Source organism: Mytilus edulis, chromosome 3 (genome assembly GCF_963676685.1).
Source record: "Mytilus edulis chromosome 3, xbMytEdul2.2, whole genome shotgun sequence".
Taxonomy (NCBI): domain Eukaryota; kingdom Metazoa; phylum Mollusca; class Bivalvia; order Mytilida; family Mytilidae; genus Mytilus; species Mytilus edulis.
The window spans coordinates 100,174,054-100,189,539 of NC_092346.1; the positions used below are offsets into that span (position 1 = coordinate 100,174,054).

The following is a 15,486-nucleotide window of genomic DNA, read 5'->3' on the forward strand; positions in this document are numbered from 1 at the left end:
TATTGTGCGGTTTAATTTTGACATAAATTTAGGTCGGTGTTTAATTCGTATAAGCAGAGACATATATTACAATTGTATTATATGTCTCTGGTATAAGTATAGGATTATCATTTTATAATAACTTCGTAAAAGATTTATCAACAGTGAGGGGGAAGACAGGGGGGGGTACCATTCTCCCTTCTCCCACCCCTCTTCTCCTTTCTCATACCCTCTTCTCCTTCCTCCTACCCCTCTTTTCCTTTCTCCTACCCCTCTTCTCCTTATTTTTTTTTTAATTTACCGGAAAAAAGAGAGATATTTTATTTTTTCATATTTTATTTTTTTCTCCAACTTTTTCTCCTTTCTCCCAGCCTTCCTCTAATTTCTCCTACCCCCTTTCTCCTTTCTCCCACCCCTTTCTCCTACCCCCTTTCTCCCTGTCTCCCTTACCCCTGTCCTCCCCCTCAACAGTTGGTTGCCTATGTCTTGCGTGTATCTTCTAATGCTATCATTATAAAAAGTGGTGATGTATGACTGCCAATTTTCATTTACATGGATATTTTCTTCGAGGGAATGGTTGCATATCCTTTTGGCGCTTATTGTTAAATTTGAGCAAATAATTGAAGCTCTGGGATACGGTACTATAAATCGTATTGTGATCTATTGTGTGTACTCTAGCTACAAATCACGTTTGTATTGTGCAGCTCTGGCGGTGGTATTGCTACGATTCCATGTACTATTATGTACATCCTAACTGCTTTGCAGTTGACCCTCCTTTCGGCTAGTGGTTAACTTATCACTTATGGTGAAAGAGAAATATATCTAGATCATTTTGAGCCAAAATTTACTTGTCTATGAGTTTGCATTAAAAGTTGAGGATTAATGCGCTCCATAGCATACTAATTTTAGATTTCCAGAAAACCAGGTTTTTGTTTTGGAGTACCTCTGTTTGATGGTCAGTTATTTTGTTAGAAGGCTTTAAAGGTATGGTGAAAATTGGCATGTAGAAAGCTGATACATGTACAATTAAGGATATACCTGGTTTCTATGAAGTTAAACTTAAGGTAAAATATTTAGAAAGTTGTGAAAATTGCAAAATTTGGTTGAACAGATAGGGATTTTTAATTGGTGGTCTGGCACCTCAAGAGTCAAGTATTTCTGGAGGTCTTGAATAAGAAGCGGAATTCGAGCGTTACCGATTTTACTATCTGAATATTAGTTTTGAAGTTTCCGGTTTGTCCAAAGACAAACAAAAATATTATGGATCTAAGAGAACAATCTCTGTTAGCTGGTAATGTTTATTCTGCAGCATTTCTCATCTATCCACTCAAACTGTCTGTAGTTTTATATGCAGAGTTGATTTGCTCTAAAAGTAAGACCTCAGCATGCTCAGTCCATGTTCGCCATGTTCGCGTTTTCTATCCGAGGTTTATCCCAAATCACTGAATGCTGTTCTTTTATTGCATTGTGTTAGCTCACCTGTGAACTTTTCTAATCACTTGACGTCCGTCATCGTCCGTCGTCATTAACTTTAACAAAAATTTTCTCCTCTTACCTACTGGGACCAAATTTAACAAAGCATTTCAGTGGCGGATCCAGAACTTTTCCTAAGGGGGGGCCCACTGACTGACCTAAGAGGGGGCCCGCTCCAGTCATGCTTCAATGATTCCCTACATAATCAACCAAATTTTTCCCACGAAAGGGGGGGCCCGGGCCCCCCAGGGCCCCCCCTGGATCCGCCTATGCATTTAGTGCAGATCTGACCGTGATGGGTATAAGATCAATCTGCCCTAAAATTTTCAGATGAATCAGACCAGGGGCAGATCCAGGAGTTTGGAAAGGGGGGGCAAAGATTTTAAATTTTTGCCGAGAGGAGTGAGTCGAAAAAATTTTGGGACCTTTTTTGGGCTAAATATATAAAATAAATGTAATATGCACTATTTAAACAGTTCCTGGCTGGGGGCATGTATATTTTATAGTTGCTGTAAAGTGTAAGGGTTGGACATTTTTTAGCTCACCTGGCCCGAAGGGCCAAGTGAGCTTTTCCCATCACTTTGCGTCCGTCGTCCGTCGTCGTCGTTAACTTTTACAAAAATCTTCTCCTCTGAAACTACTGGGCCAAATTAAACCAAACTTGGCCACAATCATCATTGGGGTATCTTGTTTAAAAAATGTGTCTGGTGACCCGGCCAACCAACCAAGATGGCCACCATGTCTAAAAATAGAACATAGGGGTAAAATGCAGTTTTTGGCTTATAACTCAAAAACCAAAGCATTTAGAGCAAATCTGACGTGGGGTAAAATTATTTTTCAGGTCAAGATCTATCTGCCCTGAAATTTTCAGATGAATCAGACAACCCGTTGTTGAGTTGCTGCCCCTGAATTGGTAATTTTAAGGAAATTTTGCAGTTTTTGGTTATTATCTTAAATATTATTATACAGCTGTAGATAGAGATAAACTGTAAACAGCAATAATGTTCAGCAAAGTAAGATTTACAAATAAGTAAACGTGACCGAAATGGTCAGTTGACCCCTATAGGAGTCTTGGCCCTTTATAGTCAATTTTTAACCATTTTTCGTAAATCTTAGTTATCTTTTACAAAACATGCAAAAATCTTCTTCTCTAAAACTACTGGGCCAAATTAATCCAAACTTGGCCATAATAATCTTTAGGGTATCTAGTTTAAAAAATGTGTCCGGTGACCCGGCCATCAAATCAAGATGGCCGCCACGGCTAAAAATAGAACATAGGGATAAAATGCATTTTTTGGCTTATAACTCAAAAACCAAAGCATTTAGAGCAAGTCTGACCATTAGTATAATTGTTTATCAGGTCAAGATCTATCTGCCCTGATATTTTCAGATGAATCGGACAACCTGTTGTTGGGTTGCTGCCCCTGAATCGGTAGTTTTAAGGAAATTTTGCTGTTTTTGGTTATTATCTTGAATATTATCATAGATAGAGATAAACTGTACATAGAGAATATCATATGGCTTATTAAATATCACATCTGTATTAACCTGAGACACCAATATAATCCCAAGACCCAAGAGCTCTGCTCAAGGGATTATATTGGTTGAGGGTTGATACGGTGTGTGATATTGAAAAAGTCATATCATATACACTTTATTATATACATATACTTCACTGAGATTTTTAGCTCACCTGGCCCAAAGGGCCAAGTGAGCTTTTCTCATCACTTGGCGTCATCAGTCATCATCATCGTCCGTCGTTGTTAACTTTTACAGAAATCTTCTCCTCTGAAACTACTAGGCCAAATTGAACCAAACTTGGCCACAATCATCATTGGGGTATCTAGTTTAAAAAATGTGTGGCGTGACCCGGTCAACCAACCAAGATGGCCACCATGTCTAAAAATAGAACATAGGGGTAAAATGCAGTTTTTGGCTTATAACTCAAAAACCAAAGCATTTAGAGCAAATCTGACGTGGGGTAAAATTATTTTTCAGGTCAAGATCTATCTGCCCTGAAATTTTCAGATGAATCAGACAACCCGTTGTTGAGTTGCTGCCCCTGAATTGGTAATTTTAAGGAAATTTTGCAGTTTTTGGTTATTATCTTAAATATTATTATACAGCTGTAGATAGAGATAAACTGTAAACAGCAATAATGTTCAGCAAAGTAAGATTTACAAATAAGTAAACGTGACCGAAATGGTCAGTTGACCCCTATAGGAGTCTTGGCCCTTTATAGTCAATTTTTAACCATTTTTCGTAAATCTTAGTTATCTTTTACAAAACATGCAAAAATCTTCTTCTCTAAAACTACTGGGCCAAATTAATCCAAACTTGGCCATAATAATCTTTAGGGTATCTAGTTTAAAAAATGTGTCCGGTGACCCGGCCATCAAATCAAGATGGCCGCCACGGCTAAAAATAGAACATAGGGATAAAATGCATTTTTTGGCTTATAACTCAAAAACCAAAGCATTTAGAGCAAGTCTGACCATTAGTATAATTGTTTATCAGGTCAAGATCTATCTGCCCTGATATTTTCAGATGAATCGGACAACCTGTTGTTGGGTTGCTGCCCCTGAATCGGTAGTTTTAAGGAAATTTTGCTGTTTTTGGTTATTATCTTGAATATTATCATAGATAGAGATAAACTGTACATAGAGAATATCATATGGCTTATTAAATATCACATCTGTATTAACCTGAGACACCAATATAATCCCAAGACCCAAGAGCTCTGCTCAAGGGATTATATTGGTTGAGGGTTGATACGGTGTGTGATATTGAAAAAGTCATATCATATACACTTTATTATATACATATACTTCACTGAGATTTTTAGCTCACCTGGCCCAAAGGGCCAAGTGAGCTTTTCTCATCACTTGGCGTCATCAGTCATCATCATCGTCCGTCGTTGTTAACTTTTACAGAAATCTTCTCCTCTGAAACTACTATGCCAAATTGAACCAAACTTGGCCACAATCATCATTGGGGTATCTAGTTTAAAAAATGTGTGGCGTGACCCGGTCAACCAACCAAGATGGCCGCCACGGCTAAAAATAGAACATAGGGGTAAAATGCAGTTTTTGGCTTATAACTCAAAAACCAAAGCATTTAGAGGAAATCTGATGTGATAAAAATGTTTATCAGGTCAAGATCTATCTGCCCTGAAATTTGCAGATGAATCGGTCAACCCGTTGTTGGGTTGCTGCCCCTGAATTGGTAATTTTGAGGAAATTTTGCTGTTTTTGGTTATTATCTTGAATATTATTATAGATAGAGATAAACTGTAAACAGCAATAATGTTCGGCAAAGTTATATTTACAAATAAGTCAACATGACCGAAATTGTCAGTTGACCCCTTTAGGAGTTATTGACCTTTATAGTCATCTTTTAACCATTTTTCATAAATCTAAGTAATCTTTTACAAAAATCTTCTCCTCTGAAACTACTGGGCCAAATTAATCCAAACTTGGCCACAATCATCTTTGGGGTATCTAGTTTAAAAAATGTGTGGCGTGACCCGGTCAACCAACCAAGATGGCCGCCACAGCTGAAATAGAACATAGGGGTAATATGCAGTTTTTGGCTTATAACTCAAAAACCAAAGCATTTAGAGGAAATCTGATGTGGGGTAAAAATGTTTATCAGGTCAAGATCTATCTGCCCTGAAATTTTCAGATGAATGGGTCAACCCGTTGTTGGGTTGCTGCCCCTGAATTGGTAATTTTGAGGAAATTTTGCTGTTTTTGGTTATTATCTTGAATATTATTATAGATAGAGATAAACTGTAAACAGCAATAATGTTCGGCAAAGTTATATTTACAAATAAGTCAACATGACCGAAATTGTCAGTTGACCCCTTTAGGAGTTATTGACCTTTATAGTCATTTTTTAACCATTTTTCATAAATCTAAGTAATCTTTTACAAAAATCTTCTCCTCTGAAACTACTGGGCCAAATTAATCCAAACTTGGCCACAATCATCTTTGGGGTATCTAGTTTAAAAAATGTGTGGCATGACCCGGTCAACCAACCAAGATGGCCGCCACAGCTGAAATAGAACATAGGGGTAATATGCAGTTTTTGGCTTATAACTCAAAAACCAAAGCATTTAGAGGAAATCTGATGTGGGGTAAAAATGTTTATCAGGTCAAGATCTATCTGCCCTGAAATTTTCAGATGAATTGGTCAACCCGTTGTTGGGTTGCTGCCCCTGAATTGGTAATTTTGAGGAAATTTTGCCGTTTTTGGTTGTTATCTTGAATATTATTATAGATAGAGATAAACTGTAAACAGCAATAATGTTCAGCAAAGTTATATTTACAAATAAGTCAACATGACCGAAATTGTCAGTTGACCCCTTTAGGAGTTATTGACCTTTATAGTCATTTTTTAACCATTTTTCATAAATCTAAGTAATCTTTTACAAAAATCTTCTCCTCTGAAACTACTGGGCCAAATTAATCCAAACTTGGCCACAATCATCTTTGGGGTATCTAGTTTAAAAAATGTGTGGCATGACCCGGTCAACCAACCAAGATGGCCGCCACAGCTGAAATAGAACATAGGGGTAATATGCAGTTTTTGGCTTATAACTCAAAAACCAAAGCATTTAGAGGAAATCTGATGTGGGGTAAAAATGTTTATCAGGTCAAGATCTATCTGCCCTGAAATTTTCAGATGAATTGGTCAACCCGTTGTTGGGTTGCTGCCCCTGAATTGGTAATTTTGAGGAAATTTTGCCGTTTTTGGTTGTTATCTTGAATATTATTATAGATAGAGATAAACTGTAAACAGCAATAATGTTCAGCAAAGTTAGATTTACAAATAAGTCAACATGTCCGAAATGGTCAGTTGACCCCTTAAGGAGTTATTGCCCTTTATAGTCAATTTTTAACCATTTTTCATGGACACAGGAGTATTCTGAAATGCTATGCACCTCTAATGCAAGTTTATACTCCAAAAATGACAAAATTCAACTATCTGCCAAAAGAGAAATTGTAAATGGAAAAGGGGAATGTTTTAAAGAAACCCAAGAGCAGAAAACACCCCAAGGCCACCAATGGGTCGTCAACACAGGGAGAAAATACTGCACCTGCAGATGGGCTTCAGCTGGCCGCTAAACACAAAAATGTACTAGTTTAGTGAAAATGGACGTCACACTTAACTCCAAAACATATAAATAAACTAAAATTAAAGTACACTAAAAATGATGAATATATGATAAACTTTTAAGAGAATCCTTTATTTTATTAAATGTACTACTGTTGAATCAATATCTTCCTATTCTCTAATTCACCGACCTCTATTCCTTATGCAAATGACCTTAACCTGAAATAAAGTTAAAAATTGACAACTACACATCACAAGTGCTAAAGGAAAAACCATGATGAAAGAAAAAGAAAATACATTTGGAAGGAAGATTATGACTCTACCAAAATTCTTTAACTATAATACACCAAATCATTAAACAACTGATATGACGAAATTTAATTAATAAATGAGAATACATGAAAATGTAAATAAAAAAACAAATAAACATATCAATATCATCTCTTTTTATATACACATGCATGCTCATCGATTCAGTGTTGATTGTTTAGCAAGGTCACAATAGGTTAACTTGAAAACCTGAAAGTTTATTAGCAGCCAATGTTTTCAAACAACAATCTCAGAAAGAAATATGTTTTTGCCCCCATTGTAGAGCAGAGGGGGCATTAAGTTTTATCTGACATATGACTAAAATAAATGAACTAAAATGGATTAAAAAATAAATGTTTCCTCCATTTTAAGCTCACCTGGCCTGAAGGGCCAAGTGATCTTTTCTCATCACTTGGCGTCCGTCGTCCATCGTCGTCGTTAACTTTTTACATTTTGAACTTCTTCTAGAGAACCACTGAATGGAATGAAACCAAACATGGCATGAATGTTCCTTATGAGGTGCTGACCAAGTGTTGTTACTTTGTAGCCAATCCATCATCCAAGATGGCTGCCAGCGGGGGACTTAGTTTAACATAGGACCCTATGGGAAATGCATACAAATGACTTCTTTTAGAGAACCACTGAATGGAATAAAACAAAACATAGCATGAATGTTCCTTATGAGGTGCTGACCAGGTGTTGTTACTTTGTGGCCGATCCATCATCCAAGATGGCCGCCAGCAGGGGACTTAGTTTAACATAGGACCCTATGGGAAATATACATGTATACAAATGTCTTCTTTTAGAGAACCACTGAATGGAATGAAACCAAACATAGCATAAATGTTACTTATGAGATGCTGACCAAGTGTTGTTACTTTGTAGCGGATCAATCATCCAAGATGGCAGCCAGTGGGGGACTTAGTTTAACATAGGACCCTATGGGAAATACATACAAATGTCTTCTTTATTTAACCACTGAATGGAATGAAACAAAACATAGCATGAATGTTCCTAATGAGATGCTGACCAAGTGTTGGTACTTTGTTGTCATTGCAACTACCAAGATAGGACCCTATGGGAAATGCATACAAAAGTCTTCTTCTAAAGAACCACTGAATTGAATGAAATCAAACATAGCATGAATGTTCCTTTCCTTATGAGGTGCTGACCAAGTGTTGTTACTTTTAGCCAAATTTTATATCTTTTTATATGATTTCAAAAACCCAAGTAGAATCAGGTGAGCGATACAGGCTCTTGAGAGCCTCTAGTTTTATGTGACATGACGTCATACTGATAAGGAGGTTTGAAATGACGTCATACATATTAGGGGTTTGATAAAGCCTTTGCAACAGTGACTGCAATCGATGACGTGACGTCAAACAGATTAAAGGTGTGATAAACATGATAAAGCCTGTGCAACCGTGCTGATATCGATATCATCACGAGTGGCTGATACAGCACGCTTGCCAGTGATTGTATTACACATACAATTTTTCTGTATTTACTACTAAGTATATAATTTAAAACAGCAATAATGTTCAGCAAAGTAAGATTTACAAATAAGTCAACATAACCGAAATGGTCAATTAACTAACCCCTTAAGGAGTTATTGTCCTTTACAGTCAATTTTTAACAATTTTCATAAAATTTGTAAATTTTTATTAACATTTTCCGCTGAAACTACTGGACCAAGTTCATTATAGATAGAGATAATTGTAAGCAGCAAGACTGTTTAGTAAAGTAAGATGTACAAACACATCACCATCACCAAAACACAATTTTGTCATGAATCCATCTGCTTCCTTTGTTTAATATTCACATAGACCAAGGTGAGCGACACAGGCTCTTTAGAGCCTCTAGTTATGCTGTATTCTCCCTATTAATTGTCTATCATAAAATGATAGTATTGATCCAAAGCTATGTACTGATATATTTGATGTAGGACTTGTCAGTAAAAAATAGGCATGGAAATTCGATGAAATTTACTATTCGACCGACACGAGTTAAAAAAGACAAACAAGCAGTTTTTATTAGCTCACCTGGCCCAAAGGGCCAAGTGAGCTTTTCTCATCACTTGGCGTCCGTCGTCCGTCGTCGTCCGTCGTCTGTCGTCCGTTGTCCGTCGTCGTTAACTTTTACAAAAATCTTCTCCTCTGAAACTACTGGGCCAAATCAAACCAAACTTGGCCACAATCATCATTGGGGTATCTAGTTTTAAAAATGTGTGGCGTGACCCGGTCAACCAACCAAGATGGCCACCACGGCTAAAAATAGAACATAGGGGTAAAATGCAGTTTTTGGCTTATAACTCAAAAACCAAAGCATTTAGAGCAAATCTGACAGGGGTAAAAATGTTTATCAGGTCAAGATCTATCTGCCCTGAAATTTTCAGATGAATCGGTCAATCGGTTGTTGGGTTGCTGCCCCTGAATTGGTAATTTTGAGGAAATTTTGCTGTTTTTGGTTATTATCTTGAATATTATTATAGATAGAGATAAACTGTAAACAGCAATAATGTTCAGCAAAGTAAGATCTACAAATAAGTCATCATGACCAAAATGGTCAGTTGACCTGTTTAGGAGTTATTGCCCTTTATAGTCAATTTTTAACCATTTTTTGTTAATTAAAGTAATCTTTTACAAAAATCTTCTCCTCTGAAACTACTGGGCCAAATTAATCCAAACTTGGCCACAATCATCTTTGGGGTATCTAGTTTAAAAAATGTGTGGTGTGACCTGGTCAACCAACCAAGATGGCCACCACGGCTAAAAATAGAACATAGGGGTAAAATGCAGTTTTTGGCTTATAACTCAAAAACCAAAGCATTTAGAGCAAATCTGACATGGGGTAAAAATGTTTATCAGGTCAAGATCTATCTGCCCTGAAATTTTCAGATGAATCGGTCAATCGGTTGTTGGGTTGCTGCCCCTGAATTGGTAATTTTGAGGAAATTTTGCTGTTTTTGGTTATTATCTTGAATATTATTATAGATAGATAAACTGTAAACAGCAATAATGTTCAGCAAAGTAAGATCTACAAATAAGTCAACATGACCAAAATGGTCAGTTGACCTGTTTAGGAGTTATTGCCCTTTATAGTCAATTTTTAACCATTTTTCGTTAATTAAAGTAATCTTTTACAAAAATCTTCTCCTCTGAAACTACTGGGCCAAATTAATCCAAACTTGGCCACAATCATCTTTGGGGTATCTAGTTTAAAAAATGTGTGGCGTGACCTGGTCAACCAACCAAGATGGCCGCCACGGCTAAAAATAGAACAAAGGGGTAAAATGCAGTTTTTGGCTTATAACTCAAAAACCAAAGCATTTTGAGGAAATCTGACATGGGGTAAAAATGTTTATCAGGTCGAGATCTATCTGCCCTGAATTTTTCAGATGAATCGGTCAATCGGTTGTTGGGTTGCTGCCCCTGAATTGGTAATTTTGAGGAAATTTTGCTGTTTTTGGTTATTATCTTGAATATTATTATAGATAGAGATAAACTGTAAACAGCAATAATGTTCAGCAAAGTAAGATCTACATATAAGTCAACATGACCAAAATGGTCAGTTGATCCGTTTAGGAGTTATTGCCCTTTATAGTCAATTTTTAACCATTTTTCGTAAATTAAAGTAATCTTTTACAAAAATCTTCTCCTCTGAAACTACTGATCCAAATTAATCCAAACTTGGCCACAATCATCTTTGGGGTATTTAGTTTAAAAAATGTGTGGCGTGACCTGGTCAACCAACCAAGATGGCCGCCACCGCTAAAAATAGAACATAGGGGTAAAATGCAGTTTTTGGCTTATAACTCAAAAACCAAAGCATTTTGAGGAAATCTGACATGGGATAAAAATGTTTATCAGGTCAAGATCTATCTACCCTGAAATTTTCAGATGAATCGGTCAATCGGTTGTTGGGTTGCTGACCCCTGAATTGGTAATTTTGAGGAAATTTTGCTGTTTTTGGTTATTATCTTGAATATTATTATAGATAGAGATAAATTGTAAACAGCAATAATGTTCAGCAAAGTAAGATCTACAAATAAGTCAACATGACCAAAATGGTCAGTTGACCCCTTTAGGAGTTATTGCCCTTTATAGTCAATCTTTAACCATTTTTCATAAATCTAAGTAATCTTTTACAAAATCTCCACTGAAACTACTAGGCCACAATCATCTTTGGGGTATCTAGTTTGAAAAATGTGTCCGATGACCTGGCCATTCAACCAAGATGGACGCCACGGCTAAAAATAGAACATAGGGGTAAAATGCAGTTTTTGGCTTATAACTATGAAACCAAAGCATCTAGAGCAAATCTGACAAGAAGTTAAATTGTTAATCAAGTCAATATCTATCTGCCCTGAATTTTTCAGATGAATTGGACAACTGGTTGTTGGGTTGCTGCCCTCCAATTGGTAATTTTGAAAGAAATTTTGCCGTTTTTGGTTATCTTGAATACTATTATAGATAGCGATAAACTGTAAACAGCAATAATGTTCAGCAAAGTAAGATCTACAAATAAGTCAACACGACCTAAATGGTCAATTGACCCCTTAAGGAGTTATTGCCCTTTATAGTCAATTTTTAACAATTTGCATTAATTTGGTAAATTTATGTAAATTTTTACCAAATATAGTTCTCTGTTACTAATGGGCAAAGTTCATTATAGATATAATTGTAAGAAGCAAAATCGTTCAGTAAAGTAAGAACTTCAAACACATCACCATCACCAAAATACAATTTTGTCATGAATCCATTTGTGTCCTTTGTTTAATATGCACATAGACCAAGGTGAGCGACACAGGCTCTTTAGAGCCTCTAGTTAAAATGTTTGATGATATGTTTCACACAACATAACTTAGGGAACCGAAGTGAGGGGTTCCAAATCCACCAAAGACTACGAAAGTGTCTGAAATATGACAACGAAGTTATGAATGACGATCGACAAATGGAGACATAAAGGTCACACCCAGCAGGCAGGTTACAGTCTGGTATTGAAAAAAGTATTCAATATATATAAGTCTGGCGAAACAGACATTCCAGTCAGACATGCAAAACCCGGCCACAAAAAAATATGCCTGTTTTTATTCATCATGTTCATTTCATGCTAAATAATTTTGTTGGAAATTTTCGTTTTTAATAGCAAAAAGTGGACAAGACTATTGTTTTCAATCCAGATACAGCCAGAATTTTGTTTTTAGGCAAGAATCAGTCAATTTTTTTCTCTCAAATATCTCAGACTGCCTCCTCAAATCAAATGGTTCCTCAGAGACTTGAAATCTTTCTAGAGCTTATACTGACTGGGGATGATTATTCAACATTGTTATTTATAAAATAGGCTGGGGCATTTGGGGTTAAACATGTTTTCGTAGGTAAATAATATTGTGGAACTTTTTGTTTCATGCGAGTGTAATAGTCTATAGAGTATTTACTATTACTTTCTGTTTGGTGGAATAGTGAAATAGAAGTCAATACGTTCTTGCTCAATTCTGTGTCACTTTGAAGGTTTCCTGATTGTCATGCCATCTCAGCCTAAGCAATGTGTATTACTGTAATTTAAATTTCAAAATGACCGAGAGCTGTTTTTTCACCGCACCATAGGAAATCACATGACTTTGACAATCAGTAAATACCAGCGAAAAATATCTTTATAAGTAAAGAATTGTCGTATAAAAATCAAATACTCGGGAAATGGGAAAGTTCATGAGTCTAGTCTGATTAATCATTTGACAAAAAAAGAAAGAAAAAAAAAAGTCTGAGTACGCCCTCTATGCCTCCCTCTGAATCCGCCACTGAATCAGACAATCTGTTGTTGGATTGCACAGCCCCTGAATTGGTAATTTTAAGGAAATTTTGTCATTTTTGGTTATTATCTTGAATATTATTATAGATAGAGATGATTGAACTGTAAACAGCAATAATGTTCAGCAAAGTAAGATCTACAAATAAGTCAACATGACCAAAATGGTCAGTTTACCCCTCATTGCCCTTTATAGTCAATTTTTTACATTTTTCATAAATTTATGTAATCTTTTACAAAAATCTTTTTCTCTGAAACTATTGAGACAAATATAACCAAACTTGTCCACAATCAACATTAGCGTATCTAGTTATAAAAATGTGTTCAATGACCCCGCCCACAAGCCAAGATGGCCGACATGGCTAAAGATAGTACATAGGGTAAAATGCAGTTTTGTGCTCATAGATCTCTGAAACAAAGGAATTAGAGCAAATCTGGCTGAAATAAAATTGTTCATTAGGTGAACTGTTCTATCTACTCAAAAATTTTAAGACCAATGTGGCAACCCGTTGTTGGTTTGCCACCCTTGAATTGGTAATTTTAAGAAAATTTTGCAGCTCTTGGTTATTCTCTTCAATATTATTATAGATAGAAATAAACTGTAAACAGCTATAATGTACAGCTAAGTAAGACCTACAAACATGACAAATAAGTCAACATGACAAAAATAGTCAAGTGACTCCTTAATGAGTTATTGCCCTTCATCATGTTTGTAGTCAACTTTTTAACAGGTTTCATAAATTTTGTAAATATTAAAATATTTTCCACTGTAACTACAGGGCCAAGTTCATTAAAGATAAAGATAATTGTAAGCAGCAAGAATGTTCAGTAGAGTAAGAACTACAAACACATCACCATCACCAAATCACAATTTTGTCATGAATCCATCTATGTCCTTTGTTTAATATGCACATAGACCAGGCAATGTGAGTGACACAAGCTTTTTAGCACGTTTAGAACCTCTAGTTATGTCTTTTTTCATTCAGAGAGGCCATATCACAAGGCTTATTGGGGAAATTTATTTTACATTTAACCCCAAAATTGTAAATGTATACTTATGTAGTTTCTTCTTAATATGATTGCACTAATTGATCAATGTGAAACGAGTGTCATTTGTCTGTTATCAGAGGCTGCAGTATGGTGAGTTACTGAAATATTATGTTTGATTGAATTTGTAGTGTTTTTAAAAATCTTTTAATTTTAACAGATGTTCTTAGTTTATGTTTGTCTCTTTTTTATTTATATAATTCTGTATATTAAAATATTATATAATTATATGTCCTTTGCTTTCTATTATTCAACACCAACTATTAAGTATTTAGATCCATTTACAGAAAAAAGTACTTTTGCTAGATCAATTAATTTGTTTTATACAGTATTGACTAAAGATAATAATTCAATTTAATGTAGAACATGATCTACATAATTTATAAATGTTATCTGGAAAAACTTGTAACAGAATGCAATGTGTGCCCATGTAAATGATGTATATCTTAATAGTTGCACTTTACAATATGTCAAACAAGTGAACTAATAAATCATATGTCTTTTAAAATATCTTTAATGCATATATTGCATTTGTTATTGTAATCACTGAATCCTCTTGAAAAGTCATATTTTAAATTAAAACTCAGTAAAACCGGTGTTTTCCCAGTATTTCCCACTGGTCTGGGCATTACTAAAAAAAACCCAGGTTTTTGCCAACCCTGTCATGAAGTCCTGCACTTTATTTGAGATTATTTCATCCTGAACTTCTGTAGGCCAGAATGAGAGAACATGTAGTAGTAGTGAAGGCAATACAGGATGCCGAGATTTAAACCTCTTTTTCAAATCCTGGCTATAATACTGAAGAAGTTCATCTACAGCAATCTCTAACATGTGAACACTGTAGTTGTTAGTTTATTATGTTGCATGTGCTTTCATTTTTAATATTAATTGACTAGGATGGCCATTGGTATACAATTCTCAAAATGATTCTTGTCTGCCCTGTAAATTCCATGTATTGGTTATTTCAGCCTGGAGACAGTCCTGGCAGAGGGACAGAAACCTGCCAATGTAGATATATATTTGATGTGGATTAACATTGAAAGATGTAGACAAATTATACAGCAGTTACATGGTACAGAAAAAGACCAACTTTATTCGGTATGTAATTTTAAACGAATTAAGTATAAATTTATTCTTTATGCCAGCTGTAATCTTTGATCTTCTATTTTTATTTCCATCTGCCACCACATCAAAGCTTAAAAGTACATGTTGTTCTTTATTTCATTCTTGTCATATTTAACACTCATTTGCCAGTCAGCTGGGTTTTATTTTTTTAGTTAAAACATATTTTGTTTGTTTAAATATGCAAAAGGGATGATACACAAGTTACCCAGACGTATAAAGTCTTCTCCAATAAACTATTTGTATCATTATTATAATAAAAGAGGTTCAATACAATAAAATATCTATCTAGTACATGATCTAGTTTATACACATGTTACAATAAGATTTAAATTTGTTGATGTGAATGTTTTTACACTGTATGCACATAATTAAGGTATTTTACACAAAAGCAAGCTCTTTGATCTTTTGATAAAATAATTTTTGGATAATCTCATATTTTTCACAGCATTCAATTTATTTTAGCATGTATTAGTAAACTTAGAACAGACATTGAACAACCATACAGACATTCTTCAAGCTAAAATCAAACAGCTAAATAGTAATGAATCAACTGGTACCACCTCAACAATAGCAGATGGAGCAAAGAAAAGAAAAAAAGCACCAGAAACAGTTTCAGGTCAAAATATTAAG

General features: G+C 35.3%; 1 protein-coding gene across 3 annotated transcripts in view; it reads left to right on the forward strand.

The window, feature by feature from the left end:
- The first annotated feature begins 1,203 nt into the window (after nt 1–1,203).
- Nucleotides 1,204–15,486, forward strand: part of LOC139517957 (vacuolar protein sorting-associated protein 4-like) — a 32,136-nt gene continuing 17,853 nt past the window's right edge. Inside the window, exons 1-4 of one of the 3 annotated variants that reach the window (XM_071309517.1) lie at nt 1,204–1,270; nt 13,812–13,824; nt 14,700–14,829; nt 15,319–15,472. In XM_071309517.1, coding sequence (XP_071165618.1) covers nt 1,240–1,270; nt 13,812–13,824; nt 14,700–14,829; nt 15,319–15,472 — 328 coding nt within the window. In that variant the 5' untranslated portion in view covers nt 1,204–1,239. Of the gene's footprint in view, nt 1,352–13,811; nt 13,825–14,699; nt 14,830–15,318; nt 15,473–15,486 lie in introns of all 3 variants that reach the window. The other 2 variants (XM_071309518.1, XM_071309519.1) reach the window with 2 other exon arrangements.